Below are 23,111 nucleotides of genomic sequence, written 5' to 3'. Positions count from 1 at the left end.
CAACACACAACATAACAATATAACATCACACAACAACACACAACACAAAAACACAAAACAACACAACAACATTACACAACACAACCATACGCAGAACACAACATAACTGATTCATACGCAGGTCTATATTTAATACATGTATTCTTGTATTGCAGGGAATAAATATATATTAACAATTACTGAATACCTGACAAACGTAAGATCGTCCAAAATATAATCATAAAAAAATCATTAAGAAACAAATTAATAATATCCCATAATTATAGTTTTGTAACACTATCCACTGGTACTAGGAAGTGAACACCACATAGTACAAACTTTGCATGCAGTTGATAACAACAATTCCTTTTTATTTACTACGTTACCTCAGTGTTATATAGCATTTCCTCAGTTTGAGAACAATTAAATTAACATTATCTACACGGACGGACAATATGACTATAGAAAAATGAAAGTTTTGTAGTGCCGTATTCTCCATAATAAACATACTAGCACCTAAAATATTTAAATGAGATATTTGTTACGATGATAACAATATCAATTTTTAATTCAAATCGCGGTAATTACGTAATTAAAATACCAGCACAGAAGGGTCGCTTATATAACAGAATTCGAGAATCATGTTTGTGCAACATCTATATATGTGAATGTACTAGGGTCATTTTTCAAAAGACCATCCGTTGATAGTTTGCCAAGGTCATTTTTCAACGGTCATTTTTCAACAGACCTGCCGTTGAGAATTGACCCTAGACACTGTCAATTTTCAACGGCATGTTCAATTTTCAACGGCATTCGGGGTCCGTTTTCAACTTTGAAAACTGACCCGATGTCAATTTTCAACGGAGGTCCATTTTCAACGTTACATCGACCAGAAACATATATAGAGAGAGATTGGCAACTTCGCCATTTTTACGATAGGCAGATGTACCTCTGTATGTCCCTAGGGGCTTTTAGATAAACTCTTAAATAGTTAAATACAGCAGAATACCTTTGATATGTTATAAAAGTTTAATAATTTTCAGATGGTCTAAGTACGATTTTGGAAAGAAAAAATAATATTTTAACTTATATGTTAATAAAACAAAATGCACTTCCGGTTTTGAATGCCCGATTTTCGAAAAACCAGGTAAAATTACCCATTTTCATACTTTCAAAAGTCATATTAAATAATATCAATTGGGAAAACTGATCACATCAAACCGTGATATAATGTTTAAACTTTGTGTTGATGCAAAAACATCATGTTTAAAAGAATACACTTAAAAGTAGTTAGCCAAGAGAAAATGCCTATAAACTGGAGGTCCATCTGCCTGTCAACATAGACAAAGAAGGAGTTTCCAATCTCTATGTATATATATTTCTGCACCGACTGCACAAGTTAATGAAAATGTCTTCGTGACTGTCCGAGTGCAAATTCTATTTCCGATTTACAAATTTTTAATAACTTTCAATATGACTTAGTTAGTGTTCATATGTGTTAAGATAATGTCTAGTGTATTAAATGGTTTATTTGCGCGATTATACATACAGAAAACGTATATTTATGCTCTAAATTATTGAGAGAACGCCAAACTCCTGTGCTCTGATCTATGAGCTAGCAAAAGTGTAGCAAAATATTAAAACAAACTGATACCGACAGAAGTACAGTATAGGTGTGTAAAATTGTGACGTACATTGTATCAAACACACAAATATATGTGGTCAACCCGAAACGATCAAAGTGAAAGTGAATCGTGTTGGTCTGTCATTGGATGGCTAGATGTAACAGCTGATGTATTTCCCTTTTCTTTACTTCCGTACAAGCTGTCGGGGTAAGTCCGATCGAAAACCTCACAATGTAATAATAGAAGTTTGCAATAGATATTCTAATTTACTCATTAAGTCTAGTAAAATCCACATGTGGTGGCTAAATTGAATATCGATTGTTCAATTGGTCCAGGGGAAGTAACTCGCTATATAGAATGTCCTCATATGGTAAATTTAACTAATACTGAGGTACAATCCAAGTTGGAGGATGAAGAATGTACTTAACTTGAACAGTGTACTAAAAGTATCATAATATAACCAGGCCAAGTAACAAAATCGTATAGCAAATTTTAATTGTAAAAGCAAATCGAAAGTAGATGAATTACTGACGGGACCAAACGAAATGAAAAAAATGGTCAAATAAATTTCGAAATAAGTTTTCCAATATATTTCAAAATAATTTCAGATAGTATATAAATCTTGATTTTCTATCTATACACCAGCTATCTATCTATTTTCGACAAAGCATTGTTGTTTCATCATTTCTATGGTTACCCTCTTTTACCCTCTTTTAACTCACTGACAGATCGAATTTCAGTGCCACGCAGGCAACCGGAAACTGTTACTACATCCAATGGTCTGATCGCTTATATGTTCGTTTGGCTGTTACATCAGGGTCCAACTATCACGAATACCTCACCTGATTGGTCAATTAAGATCACATGTCATTGTTGTCATTTTTGATTGGTTTGTGTTTTTTCCACACATGAGGTTATTTCAAGAGACCTCGGGCTAAATTCACAACGTGCCATAACTCTGTAAGTATCACAATTTAACGGTGACGATATTTGTGTTGTGAGTCTCTCCCTGATCGGTTGTGCACGATTTCAAGCGATATTTTGGTTAAGAAGGCATTTTATGGACTGCATTGCCTAAGGTAGGTTGCTTTGTAGTCAAAAGTTACTTAATAACTACTATGACATCTTGTGCTCAGTTTTATTTGTGTTCTAGAGTTGAAAAAGTTATTGCAATCGGCGACCAACATCCAGCTTACATTTATTAGAATATCAAGACATGTGTAATCACTCGTGCGTGAAACATTAAAGATTTAAAAGAATATCCTAATTCTGTAATAGAACGCTGTTAATAAATGATCGTAATTAATGATGAATAAGCATGCAAAGTTATGCATGTGTAACAACCGCTACTATTTTGTTGACGTTTGAAATGCACGATGGATGCTGGTATTGGATGAAAAATCAATATGTAGATTTTAGAGGGACGTCTCGAGCCAAACCAAAGAACAGCTTGTAACGTATAAACGGGTATAGAATTTTAATAAAGAACCACATTGAAGTCTTCTTTTGTAGCTTTGAGATATTTGTAGGATGTTGCCACGTCAGCTTGTACTAACTAGGCCCTTTCTTGTTGGGTTGCATCAGCTGATGAGGCTGGGCTACCCAATGAATGACCAACACGATTCACATGACTTCCACTTTGTGTTGTCTTGGGCTAAATAATATTTGAATTTTTCATTTAAAGGCCTGCTACCTTTCCAGACAAAACTTACACATCTTTTTTAAAAACATTGAAATAATAACATAAGAAAATTTATATTTATGGCCTAAGATAAGGTAACACCAAACAAATGCAATATCTATCATGAAGATTCATTTCATTTGTTTTGTGGTTTCATGCAGATGATATTCAAAATATGTGACCATGGTTATTATTTCAATAACGGAAAAAATAGTTTTTAAACCTGCATTATGAAAATAAACATTTAATTTATTTTAATTAAATTTCTCAGGTGATGAATGTAGTATAAGCCAATTACTTTTGCGACACAACAAAATTATCAATCTCGTTTATAAGTTACTGGGGTACCAGAAGTTTTGAAGGAACAGTAAAACTTAAAGCGATTTAGGAAAAATTTAAATGAAGCATGTTATTTCCAAATAAACAAAATAACACCATCATTAAATATTTGTCAGCATGCAGCTCCAGTCACATTCGGAAATCTGGACCCACAGTAGAATATACACACAATCAAAGACATCTCTACTTTTTCCATTTAAGCACTGCTGGTTGGGTATCAGTACATGTGACATAACTGCTGGTTGGGTATCAGTACATGTGACATAACTTTCATACTCAAAAATCAAGAAGAGCTTCTATTGTTATTCACCATTGAAAGTTACCAACATTTTGAGAAGACCAGAGCTCAAAATGAATTGTATCACTCAGTATATAGCAGTACTGTCAAAATCATTACACATGTATAACATCTACAGTGCAGTGAAATGAGGATGTACATATTGTTCAGACCATGAAGTTAAATTGTGGTCTATCATTTTATTTAACAGGTTTATAATGATATCAGTAATTAAATTAACTTTATTCTTTTGATATGTTTTATTTCATTTAAAGATATGTAATCTGATGTATACAATTAAGGCATAAAAACAAGAATTATTATTTTAGCATATTGTCTGTGTTGTTGCAAATGCTTGTAAGATTGTTTGTCCATTTGAATGATTTTTACAGATTATTTCATCAAAACATATGGTTTTAATATAATAGATCACTGAAGAAAAGAAAAAAAACACTTGTCAAATTTTCACCAGGTATGGCACATATGTGAAGCACCAAATATATAAATATATAAATAGCTAAAGAACATATTCTTTTTGTGTGTGAACATGATTGGGCATATTGCATTTTGGGATTGATCGATCATCAAGAAGGCCACGCAAAATGCCAACCAGGCATGACAATTGAATCATGAATAGCAATTACCAATTAATTAATACCTCAGGCCCAATATATTGGGTCCTGTCAGTAGATATTTTTGGCACATGGCCCACTTTCATCTTGATATGGTTGGCATGTTTTGTACTGCGGTGAGTGACAGCGCTAGTGTTGAGGTTCTGTCTGCGATTTGATCGGTCAATTATCGGTTGTAAATTAAACATTTTGTTTGAATCCATACTTAGTGCATATTATGTTTCATTTTTCAAACCTCTTTGACAATATACAGAATGTATTTGCCGTAATTTCTGCATTGATCAATTAGGCTACCTTTGTATTGTATTTGAAAGACAAAAGTGATTTTTTAACAACAACATGCAGTATATAAATATATTAAAAATAAATGATAAATTCACTATGTTCTCCTACTGAAATTGACCAAATGAATCTTTTGAGTCTATATTTAATTTTTTTAAATGGAATAACAATGAAAAATTAATTAGATTGATAAGATTGGCTATAAAAATTATATTACAAGGAATGTAAATTTAAGTAGGAACACACCACCGAAATAAGCAACATGTTAGATACAAATATCACTGGTTTACTTAAAGATTTAAATGACATACAGTAATTTTAAATAAATGATTTTTTCTGAAATAATTTAATTTGAAATGTTTAGATGATATGTAATTTTAAAGGTTGCCATAATTTAATACATTTTTTTCCCAATTAAATGATATAATTGAAATAAATCATACAGGAACATGCTATTGCGAGGATTCGCATACATTTTGGGACTCACTGATTTTGTGTGGAACTCGCTGATTTTGTGTGGGACTCACCATTTTCAAAAGTGGTGAGTCCAGGACTGAAAAGAAAAAAAATCCTACATAAATTGCTGGTGCCAAAATCCCTCGCAGGGATCTTTGGTTAACAATATATTTACCGTATGCTCTTGTGTTCTTAATCAAGTTTTGAAAATATCTGTTTAAATGGTTCTTGGTAATTGAAATTGTAATTTATATAATATAATTGTACCGCATTTCCTGAAAGATAATGAAACCCCTAGTGATATAGATCTAGTGATAGGAATCGGAAGTAAAATTTACAATTGATTATCAGATGGATGTGTTTGAACGATTAATCGAATAATCAGATTCTGTGTGGAATGTAGTTAGTAATTTGTTATGAACATAAATCTTGATTAAACAGATTTTAAAGATTAGAAACAGTATTATCGTCCTGACTGTCCATGTCAGTCATTTTGTTTACAACGGTTTCATTAATCAAAGTTTCATATCTTTCACTAGCAATAGTTTAATAAGTTCACATTCTCAAAAGTGTTTTAATTTTTTAATTTATATATTTATTTGAGTTTCAAAATTTAAACATGTCTTTTCTGAACTTTTAATATTTAAGCCTAGATGCGAAAAAAACCCATAACTTTGTGTACCTTCCAACTTCCTGTAAGATTGAGATCGCTCTTTCTCTACACAACACAAGTTTGCAGGCTTTGTGAACACATGATAGCAACATTACTTATAAAACTTACACTGTGTTCAGTAGCATTTATTTCGATTAATCAAGCTTACGAAATCACAATCAAGCGCTTACATTTTTAGCCCACCATCATCAGATGGTGGGCTATTCAAATCGCTTTTTGTCCGTGGTCCGTCGTCCGTCCGTTACGTCCAGTACTATTTCTCAGAAAGTACTGAAGGGATCTGTCTCAAATTTCATGTGTAGGTTCCCCTACGGACCTAGTTGTGCATATTGCATTTTGGGACCGATCGGTGAACAAGATGGCCGCCAGGCAGCCATCTTGGATTTTGATAGCTAGAGTTTATTATCGCTATTTCTCAGAAAATGCTGAAGGGATCTTTCTCAAATTTCATATGTATGTTCCCCTAGGGCCCTTGTTGTGCATATTGCATTTTTGGACCGATCGGTGAACAATATGGCCGCCAGGCAGCCATTTTGGATTTTGATATCTAAAGTTGGTTATCGCTATTTCTCAGAAAGTACTGAAATGATCTGTCTCAAATTTCATATGTAGGTTCCCCTAGAGACCTAGTTGTGCATATTGCCTTTTGGGACCGACCGGTCAACAAGATGGCCGCCAGGCAGCCATCTTGGATTTTGATATTTAAAGTTTGTTATAGCTATTTCTCAAAAAGTATTGAATGGATCATTCTCAAATTTCACATGTAGGTTCCCCTAGGGCCCTAGATGTGCATATTGCGATTTGGGACCGATCATCATCAAGATGACCGCCAAGAAACCATCTTGGATTTTGATAGTTGAAGTTTGTTACTGCTATTTCTCAGAAAGTACTGAAATGATCTGTCTCAAATTTTATGTGTAGTATATGTTTGAAAAAGTTTAAAAAGTAGAGAAAAGATCCATCTTTCCATTGTCAGACATAGATCATTCTTTGGTGGGCGCCAAGATCCCTCTGGGATCTCTTGTTTCTCTAGTTGGACGATTTTTGATATTTTTCGATAATCGGAACATCACTAGTTATATCTTCTAAAAATCGGCTTACAATATTTCCATCATGTCTTGATTAATTGTAGCAGATATTGTTATCATTGCACTATTTGTACTTAACATTTATGTTTTCATTTTAGATGTCCAGCTCCACATTTACCATGAAGTTGCTTACAGTTTGCTTGATTCTTGTGCTGATGGTGGTCGTCTACTGTTCAGCAATCCCAAAACCTGGCGAAAAACGAGTACATGAAACAGTAAGTCATGTATCAAATCTAAGTAGTCACCTTTATAAATTCTATTTCTGTTAATGATGAGAATGGGTTTCGGGAATGGAAAAATGAGGTGTTTATAGGCAAAAAGTAAGTGTTATTAAGTCATTTCGGCCCATTACAATGCTGTATAGCTTAAAGAATGTTGTATATTCACCAACTTACTAGCTAGTGTCCTCATCGAGTATTGAACTTTAATTTTAATTCTAAAGATAACTCACACATTTTTAGTGTAAGCTTACTTGCACTATTAAAATCCTTGTCGGGTGTAGAGTCTGTGTACATCTGCTATGCGCAGATTCTAACTTCGCACGCGGTACCTGAAGTAAGAGTCTTGTACTGTTCAATAGATTTCACCATGATTTAGTGATATCAACCTTTCAAAACCATATATTCAAATATACTTGTCAGTAATAATCTACTATAAATTAAGAACAGTGATGTTACACAGTGCTAAATGTTTTGTGTAGACTTCAAAAAGGCATATCATACAATTACTTTGGATCTTCCGGAATGATACAATGCAATTCATGTTTATATAGTCAATAAAAGAAAGTGACGAAACGGATAACTTTTAGTACTGGCCACATATTTAATTTATTTCACATCATCCTAGGTCCTAGGTGTACGTTGCACTATCGTTTACTAAACTCTGTGACCATAGACCACATTTGCTACAGTTATAATTAATATTTATAAAATTACACAGCTTTGCGTAAGAGAAACAGAATTAAAAAAAACACATTATAAAATATCAGTGAGTGTCTGAGCTCTAGATCTAATGTACCCCAGAAAGGCGTTCAAGCATGAAACAGGTAAGTCACCACATGCACAGAGTCTGGATGGTGTTTTAGCGGACGACTATTTTGAACAGCGAAACAAGTGATAATAAACACACTTTTATGTAACAATAACATTGTTGAGTATTTTGATTGATACCGTTGATATTCCAAATTGTTGATCAATTACAATTAAGCAGTTACAACACATATATACTCTGTACCCATACCCAGGCAAAAGTCATGCATGTTAAACAAATGCAATACATAATAGGGGTGACTATTGCCTACAATTTTATCTATTGCAATACTATTGCTATCGAGAGAAACACTATTGCAATAGTTTAACTATTGCAGAATACAATTGCAATAGTATTGTGATAGCATTGCACTCTGAATTCGATTACAATCCGGTCGATGAATTTGCTGCCATAACGTACATCTAGTGCAGTCTTGGTTTAGAGTTACTTCCCTTTACCTGCTAGCGTCAGTACCAACTCAAACGCAATGTAGATTGTGATTAAGAACATGGTCTATGTTTGCGTTTGGATTGAAAAGCATGGAAAAGTGACATTTTATCGTGACTGTTAGTCTGTTACTGTATGAAACCTCTGTGAGTAAATGATTTTAGTCCAAGTTACAGAAAAATATCTGACCATTGAAATTATCGATAGTTTAGCGTACTATCGGCGATTGTTATCGATTGCCATCGATTGATCAAGGCCTATAATCGCAATATATCGATAGTCCAATGTAATGTTACACCCATAATACATAAGCACTGAGGAGCTGATGAAATTATTTTAAGACAAGATCATGCATCTACTGTAAGAACGATTTGAATAGTTATAGACAAAAATTTCTTTACAACACTGGCAAGGTCAGGGTTTTGCAAACAAAACATCCGACCATTATGTGTAATGGCAGACAGTAAGCGAGCTTGAAGATTTAACATACATTATAATACAGTGTGCTTTTCTGGCATATCACAATAAAACCAAGTAATCTAATTTCTATTAGAACTGGATTGTTTCCGAAGGGCCGGTGAGCTTATGTCATGCCGCGGCGTCCGTCGTCCGTCCGTCAACATTTCCTTTAAATCACTACTAGTCATAGAGTTCTGCATGGATTGTAACCAAATTTGGCCACAAACATCGTTGGGGGTAGGGGAACAGAACTTGTATAAATTTTAGCTCTGACCCCCCTGGGGCAGTAGGGGCGGGGCCCAATAGGGGAAATAGAGGTAAATCCTATAAATCGCTACTTGTCATAGATTTCTGCATGGATTGTAACCAAATTTGGCCACAAACATCATTGGGTGAAGGGGAACAGAACTTGTATAAATTTTGGCTCTGACCCCCCTGGGGCAGGAGGGGCGGGGCCCAATAGGGGAAATAGAGGTAAATCCTATAAATCGCTACTTGTCCTAGATTTCTGCATGGATTGTAACCAAATTTGGCCACAAACATCATTGGGTGAAGGGGAACAGAACTTGTATAAATTTTGGGTCTGACCATCCGGGGGCAGGAGGGGCGGGGCCCAATATGGGAAATAGAGGTAAATCCTATAAATCGCTACTTGTCCTAGAGTTCTGCATGGATTGTAACCAAATTTGGCCACAAACATCGTTTGGGGAAGGGGAACAGAACTTTTATAAATATTGGCTTTGACCCCCCTGGGGCAGGAGCGGCGGGGCCCAATAGGGAAATAGAGGTAAATTCTATAAATCCCTACTTGTCCTAGATTTCTGCATGGATTGTAACCAAATTTGGCCACAAACATCCTTGGGGGAAGGGGAACAGAACTTGTATAAATTTTGGCCCTGACCCCCTGGGGGCAGCAGGGGTGGGGCCCAATAGGGAAATAGAGGTAAATTCTATAAATCGCTACATGTCCTAGAGTTCTGCATGGATTGTAACCAAATTTGGCCACAAACATCATTGGGGGAAGGGGAACAGAAATTGTATAAATTTTGGCTATGACTCCCGGGGGCAGGAGGGGCAGGGCCCAATAGGGAAATAAAGGTAAATCCTTTAAATCGCTACTAGTCATACAGTTCAGCATGGATCAAACCAAATTTGGCCAGAAACATCCTTGGGGGAAGGGGAATAGAGATTGTATAAATTTTGACTCTGATCCCCCGAGGGTAGGAGGGGCGGGGACTGATAGCGGAAATAGAGGTAAATATTTAAATTCCTTTAGAAAAGAAACAATGAACCTGTATTCAAAACATAACTTAGCATTACAAACCAGGTGAGCGATACAGGCCCTCTGGGCCTCTTGTAATATACTCTTAGACTGAATTGTCCATTTAAGCCCGATGGGCCTCTTGTTGGTGTTTGTCACCGGTAGTTGGTGAATAGTTTGAGAAATTCAGTAGAGCAATAGGTATTATTAACCAAGGTAACCTCGCTACCTGCTATTTGTTATGTTATTTTTCATCACAATAAACTTCCTGCATAGCAGACCTACAAAGGATCCTTACCGGTTAATAAGTAAACATTAGTGTTGCGAATCTGTTGAAATTTTATGATCGATCATCACTTTTGTGTAACCAATCGGTGATCGATTAAAATCAATTTTTTTTGTTCACGTATGTTTTCCAGGAAAATTTTTACAAACTTTCTTCTACGGGCGCAAGTGTTGCCATGTTTCCAGGTCGCTTACGTTTTCATTCTCCTCTGAACGTTTACATTACTACATAGTGCTAATGCGCTCTATATTTCGTTTAGACACGTGGTATTTGAAATGATATGAGCAATAACACACATGTCTGATTGATTGCGACAAGTTTTATATGACATTTCTTGCATGTTTTACTGACCAGCTAATTATACACTTTCGATTATGATGATATCTGGCAATTCCGACCAAACGCTATTACAGAATTTCTTAATCGATTAATTGGTCAAACACCCCAAACCAACGATGCTCAATGAACTTGATTAATCGGAACACCACTAGTGAACATTTCATTGTTGTATGATTAACAGGGATCAATCTAGCTCTGATTTATTACCGTTTATGGGTAAATTTCCCCTCAAGGAATGAATTCCCCTCTGGCCTAAAATTCCCCTTTTGAAGCTAAAAAATTACTGTTTTTGTAACACAATTTCCCCTGTGATTTATTTTTCATTATCTTTTTAGACTTTTGTTTGCATATTTCTTCATATTTATTATACAGCTACTGCATATTTAATGATAAGCTCAAATTTTTCATTATTGAGCTTAAAATCTTGCTTTACTAAATCTAAAAATAAAATTGGTTGTTTTACATTACTTTTTCGTCAAAATGAATATAATTTTGGACCAAAATAAGAAGATTCAAATTCCCCTATATTTCGCCAAACTTTCCCCCTATTTTGTAAAAGGGTAGTTTCCCCCAAAATCTAGATTGATCCCTGATTAATATCAATACCTTTTCCTTATAGAAACTGAGTGATCTACAGCATGAAGAAGACAGTGAGCATAATGAAGATTATGATCATGAGGCATTCCTCGGTAAAGAAGAGGCTCAGGACTTTGATGATTTGTCACCTGAAGAAAGCAAGGAACGTTTATCGTGAGTTTTTCTTTATTGTTACACACGTTCAAAATTGATTGAAAGCAAATTTGGCCATCAACACTTCCAACAATTTCACCGTCAAAGGTTAAAAAGATGGTTAATGAAAATAAACTCCTACAAACAATAAATCGCAAAATTTTACATCTGTGAAATTAAACAACTTTAAAATAGTTAATATTTGCATTAGCTATGCAAGATACAAATTTTTTTTTGTGAAAGATATATATATATATGTTTTCGAAAAAGATGTACCCACGGTATATAATGCTATTATCTTATACAGAAATAATATTCCTCTGTTTCTGTGTTAATAGGGTAATTGTGGATAAAATCGATACAAACAAAGATGGACAAGTGACTGAGCAGGAGTTAAAGGAATGGATACAGTTCATCCAGAGAAGGTACATCGTGACGGACACAGACCGCATGTGGAAGGAACACGATTTGGAGGACGATAAACTACACTGGAAGTCCTACATGAAGCGAACATATGGATACGAAGATAGTATGTTCTTTCTTTCTTACATCTTTATTTTTTAGATAAAGAGTGGTAATTTATATTATGAAATAAAAATAAGTCAGTAAAACAAGGGCCATCTTTAAGATATAAATATTAACTATACTGACTGTCAAACACTCTCGAAAGCATCTGCAATTTATTTTCAAGCATTTAAGTGACCAGCCAAATTATGAAATGTGCTATTCCAAATTTGCATATTACAGAGTTATCTGCACTTGCAGGTAGGTATTGATTGTGTCGTCATTCGATAACACGACATGAATTATGCTCACAAAATAATGATGTAACAATCGATGCCTATCCGCAAGGGAGCTAACTCTATTATAAGCAAAGACAGATTATTGAACATCACTAAATTTTGTAAAATGGTATTTTCCATATTGAACCATCAATTTGTGCTGATTTACTACTGTGCTAGTAAATCATAATATACAGGATTTTTTTTTCGCATTTGCTATGAATTTTGATTACTCTAGAGTCAGTATATTTGCAGTATATCTGATAAAGTAAGTATATTTGCAGTATATCTGATAAAAAATGTGTATTTTTGTCTGTTGCAGGCCCAGACAGTGTCGATTCTCCAACTTTTAGTTACAAAGACACAATCGACAGGGACCACAGACGTTGGGAAGCAGCCGATACAGACAAAGACATGAAACTGAGTAAAGAGGAATTTGTCCATTTTCTTCATCCAGAGGACTCGGATCACATGAGAGATGTCGTTGTACAGGTAATCATACCGTAAGATCCAATCTGATTACAGTGATCCAGATAATTATTTGAGAGTTGGGTAATTATACTCGCATTTTTGAAAGAGAGGGGTACAACTCTTGCTGTGCAAACCAAAAACTTAATAGAGATATTTCGATAAAGATTTTGTGGTTATAGTATAAAGTAATAAATGATAAGCAAACAATTGTGCAAATATCTATCTGAATGAAGACCACAGTTGAGTCTTAATGATAACTGGAATAATCTAATTTTACTAAATTTCTTCTGATTTTATTTCTGGATGTAACCACTCGCACTAATTGGGTTGATTAATAACAAGTATTGTAGGGGTATTTGTACACGGTCATTTAATTTTCAGGGGTAATTGACAGGTTTTCAATTGGTATTTTACCCGTGTATGCATTTTAACTAGTGTACTGGATTAAACTATAGATTTTGAATATTAGTTTTCGTTGAAATAGTGATTATTGTCAACAAGTATGCTCTGTTGGCAGTGGATCATCTTTAGTAATGTGGAATAGAATAGTTTTTTAATATTTACATTGCCACTGCACAGTACCTATATGTTGTTACTAAACCCATTGTATGTTGATTTCAAGTGTTAACATTGTCAGTTAGGCTCTGGTTAACACGCATTGCTAGATCACCCAATGTATGTCACACACCAATGCATGTCAAAAATATGACAACCAATGCTTATATGTTATTTTTTGCAGGAAACAATTGAAGATATCGATAAGGACAACGATGGCTACATCAGTCTTGAGGAATATATTAGTAAGTCTTTGTTTATATATAGTAGTAAAGCGGTTTCAAATCAGGACATCAAGATCATGTTCAGTGATTTTATATCAGTACAGTAAGAGCTGTTTGAAGTTAATCTATTATACAAATATCAAATAGCTAGTAGGAGCTTACTCTTAAAAAGAATTTTACAGGGTGATTTTTAGGCATTTCACTAAAAGGTTTCTTTCAATTTCAACACTTTTTATTGCAAAATTATGCATTTGGCATCAAGCAAATCCTATATTAGCCATGCGGTTTCGTTCTTAAATGTAAGGCTTCCTTTGCAATTTTTGGTTTTTGACAGATATTTAAAGACAAAATGCCTGTCCAGTGGCCATTTTGAAATTTGACATTCTATGTTTTATGCAAAAATGTACAAATACTGAGATTGTTACTGACTTTGGTAATGTCACTACACAATCTGCAAGTCTATATAACATGGAATTTTCATTGTGTAAATCTGTTTTTGTGGTTGCGATATGGGATCATGATCATAAAAAGAAATTAAAAAGTTGCCTATATATTATCATCATTAACCAAAATAGTTGTAACTGAAAAAATGGATTGAAAGAATCGAGCTACAAAAGTAAACGCCCTTAAATATTTTATGTTAAGAGAAATACTGTCTACTGTATTCGCCGTGATTAGCATCCATATTCATCCCCCTTTAAGCGTTCCTCCCCTTTTCTGGAAAAGGAGTTGAAGTTGTATAAACTTTCCATTAATTTAACATTGTTTTAAAACATGTGATACCTCTAACATCAGCAATGTATCCCATATTACATAAACTTGCGAGTGGTTTACATGTGAATTATGACAGAATAATGTGGTCTCAAAGGATAAATGGCACATACATGTTTACTGTAACAGATTAATGTACCAAGATTACAGAAAGATTTAAAATATGGCTGATTTTTGTCATCCTCAACTTAAATTTTGGTTAATTAATAAGCACCCACCCCTTTGAATTATTTAATTGTCCTTGACACTAATTAGGTGAATATGGTATGAGTTTTCTGATTTTGATTTAATGATGTACAACCTTATATTATGCATTTGTTAGAAATAAGCATTAAATGCAAAAATGTCATCATGATTTGTATATGTACTGTTGTTGCCGAATTAGGCGATGTTTATGATGAAGATGATGAGGATGATGAGCATGATGAAGCCCCTCATGATGGGGAACCAGAATGGGTAGTAAGCGAGAGACAACAGTTCGAAAGTCATCGTGACCGCAACAAAGACGGAAAACTAGACAAGGATGAGGTCCGAGAATGGATCATGCCGGAAGATTTCGATCACAGCGGTGCTGAGGCTACTCACTTGGTGAACTCGGCTGATGATGATAGGGTTAGTCCTCCCCCCCTATGGGGCCTCGTAACTCTTTTATTTCTCGGTTACTAATTAACCTTTAACCTTTGTAGGAGACATGTATCCAAATGAAAATAAGGAGGAAGAGCCGGATTGGGTTAAATCTGAGCGACAGCAGTTTGAACAATATCGTGATTTAGATAAGGACGGCAAGATGGATAGTAAAGAAGTTAAAAACTGGATTGTTCCCCCTGATTATGATCATTCCGATGCCGAGGCTAATCATTTGATATACGAGGCTGACAATAATAAGGTTGGTACACAACCGCCAGTGAGAAATTGTGGTTTTACTTATTGTTTAAAAATCAATTTATTTATTAATTTTTTTTTAAATATTAATGAATTCTCCTTTTGTTCACATTTTGAGCTCTGATGATTTCACAAAATTTGTTAATTTGGGAGCTTGTGGTAATAGCATGTTTTGATGCTGGCCGTGAGAAATAAATCAAGCTGACCTTCCTCCTTATTTTCATTCCATTGTGTCCTGTAATATTAATGTATTCTATTGTTTGTCCCATGGAAATACGGTGTTAAAATTTTTTTTTTTTCGTTCTTCACAAAAGTGATGGTGCAAAAGCTTAAGTGAGTACAGTGGAACCTAATTAATTTCATGATAAAGATATGCAGAAACAATTCTTATTTTGAAATGAAGCTTTTTTTTTTTGAGACCTCACTCAAAGGGAGTTAATGATACCATTTATAGACTAACTACTGTTTTATGTAAAGAACAGAGTGCTGTGAAATTAAAAAATAAAACAAACAAAAATTTTCATATGTCAGTCAAAAAAACCTTTTTTAATTATTGTTCATTTTAGCCAAAATATAAGCGGGTTCCAGTGTACAAACAATATGCTCACTAAAAATGGACAATTATGTCCTCAGGTAAAAAAAGGAATTACTGAAGTTTTCTGTCTATTACAAAATGGTTTGTAGCCTCTAATAAAAATCTGATAAAAGATGTACTGTATCAAATAAGTGGAATTGAGAAAATAAGTAGTACATTGAAAATTAGCAAGTCAAACACTATTAACATAAGTCATTCACTCCTTAAGACACATTTAGACTCTTCTAAATCAAAGACTGGACCAGTCCATTATGAAATTTCGGGGTGAATAAGTTAATTTAAGGGATATGGACATTTATTTAGTCATAAATGTAAATATACTGCGTATTATATTATTTTCTATTGTTATGTTTTAAGTTTTGGAGTATAGTCATGAGAACCAATACCATATGCATACATAAATGCCAAGGAAAAACTAAGGTGCAAAAAAGAAGAGTTTTAGAATTCTTTAATTTCAACACCTGGCATTGTACTTGACATCTGATTAATATTCAGATTCAGATTTACTGCCAGTGAGTGGCGGCTAGCCAGATTATGAATCATTCTTCTTTCAAAATGTTGTGGCCAAGATTTTGTTAGGCAAAAAAAAAAATATGACTGTTTAGGGTTAAATTGGCCAAAAATAGGGTCGGTAGGTTGGCATTTTTTTTTTTTTTAGTGTCTTTCACTCTAAAATAATGGTCAGAAATGGAGTCTGAGATCAAAATCCTGACTTTTAAAAAAAAATTCGTAGAAAAGTGAGGAAAAAAATTAGGGTTAGAGGTAACAAATTTGGGTTGGTCAGGTAACCCTAAACAGACATAATTTTTTTGGCCTTATTCATTGCTCTCCTGGAAATTCATAATGAACTCTTCTAGCCTTTAAATTGGAAGACTTTAAATGTGTCTTCAGGCGGGAATGAGTTTGTCACCAATACAGGTGGCACCCGGTGCTACAGTTTGTGTCAGATTCTGATCAACCATTATAAAAACAAATTGTTTTCAGGTAAATTTGATCTGAAATTTACCTGATACTCATCTTAAATGACTTGAAAATGAGGTCATTAGGAAACGTCATGTCTGTTTCAGGTGAATTTAAAGTCAAATTCATCTGGAAAAGGTCTTTATTTGAACTATTGAACAATTGTTTTTATGTGATTTTGAAGTCTATTTCAAATTTACTTGAAAGTTGTTTTCAGGTAAATTTGACTTGAAATTTACCTGATACTCATCTTAAATGACTTGAAAATGAGGTCATTAGAAAACGTCATGTCAGTTTCAGGTGAATTTAAGGTCAAATTCATCTGGAAAAGGTCTTTATTTGAACTATTGAACAATTGTTTTTATGTGATTTTGAAGTCTATTTCAAATTTACTTGAAAGTTGTTTTCAGGTAAATTTGACTTGAAATTTACCTGATACTCATCTTAAATGACTTGAAAATGAGGTCATTAGAAAACGTCATGTCAGTTTCAGGTGAATTTAAGGTCAAATTCATCTCGAAAAGGTCTTTATTTGAACTCTTAAGCAAATGTTTTTATGTGAAATTAAAATCTATTTCTGGTCAAATTCAAATTGACCTGAATTCACACAAAGAAATTTTGCATGTGTGAGGATATCTTCATGTACTGTACCCCTTTCCGTCTTTGCATATTACAGAGTTAGCTCCCCTGCAGGTAGGTATCCATTGTGACGTCATTATTTTGTGAGTGAAATTCATGTCATTTTCTCCGAAAATTATGACGTTGCGCTTGCAAACACATGATGTCACAATCAATACCTGCCCACAAGTGCAGATAACTCTGTAATATGCAAATACAGAATAATCGACCAGGGCACACTAAACAGATTGAAACAAATGAGGGGCCAGTTAATGTAACCAAATTTAGACTATCTTTCCATAAAAGTAGCTATAAATCAATGTGCAAAAGAAACCTGCATAGTTTTCATATTTTCAGTCTGCATATAATTCAATGTATGTGAAATTATGGTCTATAAGATGGGGGGTGTACTAATAGGGATGAGGGCATGTAGTAGGTTGACTACTGCAGGTCAAAAACATATTTCTGTCTTATGGTCTGAGTTTTTGTCTCATAATTCTATTGTTTATATTGCAGGATGGAAATCTTAGCAAAGATGAGATTTTAGAGCATTATGACTTGTTTGTGGGCAGCCAGGCAACAGACTTCGGTGAAGCACTGACCAGACACGACGAGTTTTGAGGCTTGTCCTAACTTAGATACTTAGCTTTGTGTGATTCAGACTTCTGTCTTGTGTGGAGGAGATGAGCTCAGCCCCAACACAAAACAAAATGGAGGAACAGAAATAGCTACAACTTGGATGGCATCTTTTGAAATGTTGTTGTAACATTTTCTTTCATTCAGCATTACTTGGAAGCGACATTTTAAAGGAAAGCTCATATTCCTACCATAGACTATTTTGGTCATCTATTTTGTGATGTTGAACTTGCCATTATGGGGTCATGTCAGCCGCAAACAAGCATTTGTTACTATTGAAGGAGTGACAAAATTTAGTATATTCTATGATGTAAAACTAGTTACTAAAGTTCTCATAGTTAGATTTTAACAACATTAAAACAAACTACTTTAACCAAATTATTTCCATGTAGGATAAAAATTTTAAGGGCCTTCAAAATTTACAATAATAAGAAATAGCGAGTTTGTCATCTACATGCACAACTGAAGTTTTAAACTGTAAATTGGATGTTAAATTTTCTTAAAAAAAGTTGTTAAGTATGAAAATACAATATTTAGTTGACGTGAACTTAACTGTGGTAAAGTTGAACTGGTCCAGTAATGAACTGTAAAAGGTAAAAGTTTTGACAAAAAGATTTCTGTTGAAATGGTTATTTTATTCCAAATTAAATGTGAAGTGTTTACCTGAAAAATAATCTTCGTTTTACAGTATTGACAGAATTGAATAGTTTATTGTTTTATTAAAGTTTTTTTTATGTGTCAAGTATGATGTTCAAGGATACAAAAATCTGTAGTAATGAACTTTAACTACCAGTAATCTCTGATTTTAAAACATACATGTATATATTTAATATACCAACATGTGCTTAGGTGTAAATCTGAAAAGTATGATATGTCCATTATAATGAGCTATCCCATTTGTCTGAAAGTGTTGACAGAATAGGCTTGACATATCAGAATAGCAGGAAAATTAGTTTTTTCCCGGGTATTTCTTATTATTAAAAAAATATGATAGAACAAATACATTCTGCATGTAATCATATGTACTGCTCTCTTGTATACAAGTATTAACGGATTAAGTCATAATTACTTTTTGTGATATATTTTAATGTAAATATAAGTAACATATATATTTGGTGCTTGATCAAATAGGGGAGGTAACTGTGGCAACCAACACCTTGGATGGAAAGTTGCCATAATCAATAAATCGAATTCTGGTCACAGATTTTAAGGAATGTTTGTACTACTTTACATAACTTATTTCACTAATTTACATTAAGTCACAAAGATCATATTTACTCAATGTTTTGAATTGTTACAGTAGAGAAAATGCTTGTGGAATGACATGAATGTTTGAAAATTTCTTCATGTGTACGAATGGTCTTGACAATTTTTTGTAAGACATTTTTATGATTGAAAATTTTGTCCGCAAACAAATTTGTAATGGTTCAGTCATATACACCTTGAAAGCCAGATAGCGAAAATTAACAGTTAAAGTTAGATTTTTTCTCTCTCATTTTTTACTTAAAATCGTGAATATTTTAACCGACATGAACCAGAATTCACAGAGCAATATTAAGGTTGTCTTAGGCTGGGATTTATTGATAACTTTGATAAGATTTTTCCACTTTTGTATTTTTATTGTGTTTAGGAATAAAATAAAATTCTTGATATTCCATATTGCTAAATGGATCACACATTTCTATTAATAAAGAAAAACGAGCTCCAAGTGGCATTTTAAGCAGTATGTATGAGAAAAAAACCTTTTCCTCATTTGAAAATTATTATAAAATCAATTTGATCTAAAACATTGGATGGATGAAGAAACATATGTAATGTTGTCTTTTTAATGCTAATATAATGTATATTGTTACTTATTAAATAAGATATTTTTAACCTGAATTTTAATTTAGGTTAACTTAGCTTAATTTAAACTTGCAGCCTGCTTTTATAATATTTACACAACATTTTTCCTTCGTAGATATCATTTAGATATACTGTGCAATGAAGATGAGAATTCAGTCGAATTTCAGCTTTAATTCCCTTGATGTAGGTCTTATTAATGTTATTAGTGAAGTTATTCTGACTAATTGTTCGTGCAAGTCATGCATTACAATGTTAGTCCCATCTCAACCACTGGGTACTTGAATAGCTTCCATAGATGATATGGTGGGCTTTAAATTCTACTTAAGAGTTGAACTAATTACAATGGTTAACGGGGTATTCCATTTTAAAGAATTTATGAAATGTCATTAACAAAATTACTTAATATGAATTCAGCTTGGACTTCCACAAAAAAATGGCCATAATTACAGGCCTATTGATATTGGATATACGCTAAAATCATCAATATTAAAATTCAAGTCATAGGAAATGTATTAAAGAAGCAACGTTACTGGATAGTTAAATTGGTTTTAGATAACTAAAATAGCTGATTAGAGATTTAGAAGCCATTGTACTTAGTTTTAATTTGTAATTAGTTAGAAACTATATTTGATGTGCACTATTAGTGTATTTTTACATAAATAGTAAAAATATTTTTTAAAGATTTATTTTCTGCTTTAAATTCTTCACATGTTTACTATGCAACAGCTAATTTGAACTTCATTATTTCTACATGATATTCATGTACATCTATATACTTAAACCATTGAAATGTTTTTTTTTTATTTCCTTTTCGCTCTAAAGTACCATCATGTCCTGCTAATTACTGAATAGTTCAGAGAAAGAAAATAAAAAAAACTTCTTCCTTTTAATCAAAATTTTCAAAATCATCCGGAAAAAATCTTTGTTAGATAATAAACATTGATTAAGAACATTTTATTACAACATTTGCAGTATGTGTAAAAGCACAAGATTTATATGTGTATGGCTGCAAGTATGGTCTATACATAATGACCAACTCACGACAATATGACGTCATTTCATTCTGGGCATTATCGGCCATGCTTGACATGGAGAGAGAGAATAAAAGTCTGGCTTAGAACTAGAATTTACAACTTCATTTTTAGGTTGTATAGCAGACATGTACACTATACTATTACATATATAACAAGATTTGATACAAGATGAATTCAAATGTTTATTCACATATGTTAACTTAGTATTATCTTCTATAATAGTATTCTGTATTTGCATATCACAGAGTTATCTACCCGTGCGGGTAGGTATTTATGAGCGTAATGTCATACTTTTCGGCGAAAACCACATCACTTGCGCTCACAAAATAATGACGTAACAATCGATACCTACCCGCAAGGGAGCTAACTCTGTAATATGCAAAGACGGAATTACTAGATAAATAGAACTGGCACAGAAATCGTTGTTTTGAATTTATGGTACAAGCATTAGGGATATTAATAGTATTCGTGATATTCGTGGAGAAAGACAAGCTATGAAAGTTGCCCCTTGTACAGTTTGATACTATGAACGTGAATCTCACAGGTCTTCCAGTGAAAAATTGTGCCTATGATATGTATCAATTATATCGATAATCAATTTATATATCAATGTTTCGTACAGAAAATGAAATGGTTCAGGTTATTTCATATTTTCATGTAAAACTTTGAAACAAAGGATAATGTTAAAATCAACAGGTAGTCTCTCACATCTGAATACCTGGTTATTTATAGTTAGACACTGATAAAGGTAGATAACTCTAAATTACTTAAATTACATGAAAGGTGTACTAAGGTAGATAACTCCTATTTACTTAAATCATAATGTCTGTGCTAACCAACTATGAGCAAAACCTTATCCATGTTTAATGTTTAGGATGTTTATACTGTTTAAATCATAACAAAATGTCTTCAGTGCTGCTTTCTCTTGTTATCTCGTTTTTATAAGAATGTTTATTGAAATACTCCTGTTGTATTGTAAGCTTTGTTTGCCAGTATGTTCAAAGAATGGCACAAAAAATGCCATGTATAGTCGTTTTTGTGTCCATGTTCAGCCACTATGATGTACCCTACTCAATTTTTCTCTGTCAAACATTCATAGTTTTATAGAAAGTTTTTGAAGATAAATTGTCTAGATGTGTTAACTCCCAATGTATCTGTTCAGAAATCAGATATTCTTATTGACGTCTAGTCCATAGGGATTGTTTACATTTTTCCAAAATTCTATGAAAAACAATAATATACATGTAATGTTGCGTCCAAATGTAAACAAAGCCACGCGTTTCTTTTAAAAAAAAATAGCCCTTTAAGTTGCATAGGACATTTTCATAGGCAAGTTCAAAGTTCAAATAGTGTTACCATGCAGTTTTGGTAAAAAAAAACTCTGTTAGTATTTGTGTATAGTGAACAAGCCTAGCAAGTGTAAAGATATATATGTATACTGTTGGTTATAAAAAATAAGCCAGGTCCCTGTGGTCTAGTCGACTCCTATAATTAAATTGTAATGAAAACAAAAAATGAAATTCATGTTGATTTGGAAAGGAAAATAACCCTTGATAGGAACTAATAAAGTGTGTTTAAAACATCAAATTATTATTTTCCCTTTTTGGTGATTTGTACATCTATAACTAAGGCTATTGGCTTCACTATGTCTGTTTGTGCCGTTTGCTAAACTATTTGTTCATTTATATTTTTAATTGATTAAAAATGTTGAAATGTGTCTTCAATGGTGTTTGTTATTTGATTGCTATTGTTATTTTCTTACGTGGTAAATCCATTCCCCAGTATGTTGGATAAAAGGAGACTTATGGGAAGCTCGCCTTAGTTAAAAATTTACAACTTAACCAAAAGATCTGTGAAGTAAAGGTTCTCTGAGATGTTGGTTTGCGTGCGGACACAAAGAAACTGCTGTAAAGATTGCGGCAATGAAGAAATTATCTGAAGATATTGCGGAATATTGGCTTTTACAATGGATAAGGTTGTTAGATACAAAGACTCCAAAAGGAGTTGATGTAAAAGGAATGTGATGCAGCAATGTCTAAAGACTTAGTACGGGTAAATTTGTTACGTCATTTGGCGTATTACTGTGGATGACGTCATAGACAGCGAGAGTCTTTTTGGTAGCAGGATAGTGACTTGATCGGTAGACCGCAATTCAT

General features: G+C 33.4%; 1 protein-coding gene across 4 annotated transcripts; it reads left to right on the top strand.

Annotated features, from left to right (window-relative positions):
• The first annotated feature begins 1,722 nt into the window (after positions 1-1,722).
• On the top strand, positions 1,723-22,672 carry LOC138330147 (calumenin-like). Of its 4 annotated transcripts, none has more exons than XM_069277560.1 (8): positions 1,723-1,811; positions 7,131-7,247; positions 11,473-11,603; positions 11,921-12,111; positions 12,687-12,856; positions 13,575-13,635; positions 14,771-14,997; positions 17,957-22,672. In XM_069277560.1, exons 2-8 carry the CDS (start codon positions 7,131-7,133, stop codon positions 18,059-18,061), a joined length of 1,002 nt encoding a protein of 333 aa, XP_069133661.1. In that variant the 5' UTR covers positions 1,723-1,811; the 3' UTR covers positions 18,062-22,672. The 4 variants fall into 4 exon arrangements, with proteins under 4 accessions (XP_069133661.1, XP_069133659.1, XP_069133662.1 ...); XM_069277558.1 differs by lacking the exon at positions 1,723-1,811 and adding an exon at positions 2,419-2,564; XM_069277561.1 differs by lacking the exons at positions 1,723-1,811; positions 14,771-14,997 and adding exons at positions 2,524-2,683; positions 15,072-15,271.
• Positions 22,673-23,111: the final 439 nt, after the last annotated feature.

Source organism: Argopecten irradians, chromosome 8 (assembly GCF_041381155.1).
Source record: "Argopecten irradians isolate NY chromosome 8, Ai_NY, whole genome shotgun sequence".
In the NCBI taxonomy this organism is placed as follows: Eukaryota; Metazoa; Mollusca; class Bivalvia; order Pectinida; family Pectinidae; genus Argopecten; species Argopecten irradians.
This window is presented reverse-complemented; position numbering and strand designations above follow the sequence as displayed.

Coding starts and splice junctions, on each gene's coding strand:
- LOC138330147 (XM_069277560.1), top strand. CDS start 7,131: ATGTCCAGCTCCACATTTACCATGAAGTTGCTTACAGTTTGCTTGATT. Junction 11,604..11,920: donor GAAAGCAAGGAACGTTTATC/GTGAGTTTTTCT, acceptor CTGTGTTAATAG/GGTAATTGTGGATAAAATCG. Junction 12,857..13,574: donor TGAGAGATGTCGTTGTACAG/GTAATCATACCG, acceptor TATTTTTTGCAG/GAAACAATTGAAGATATCGA.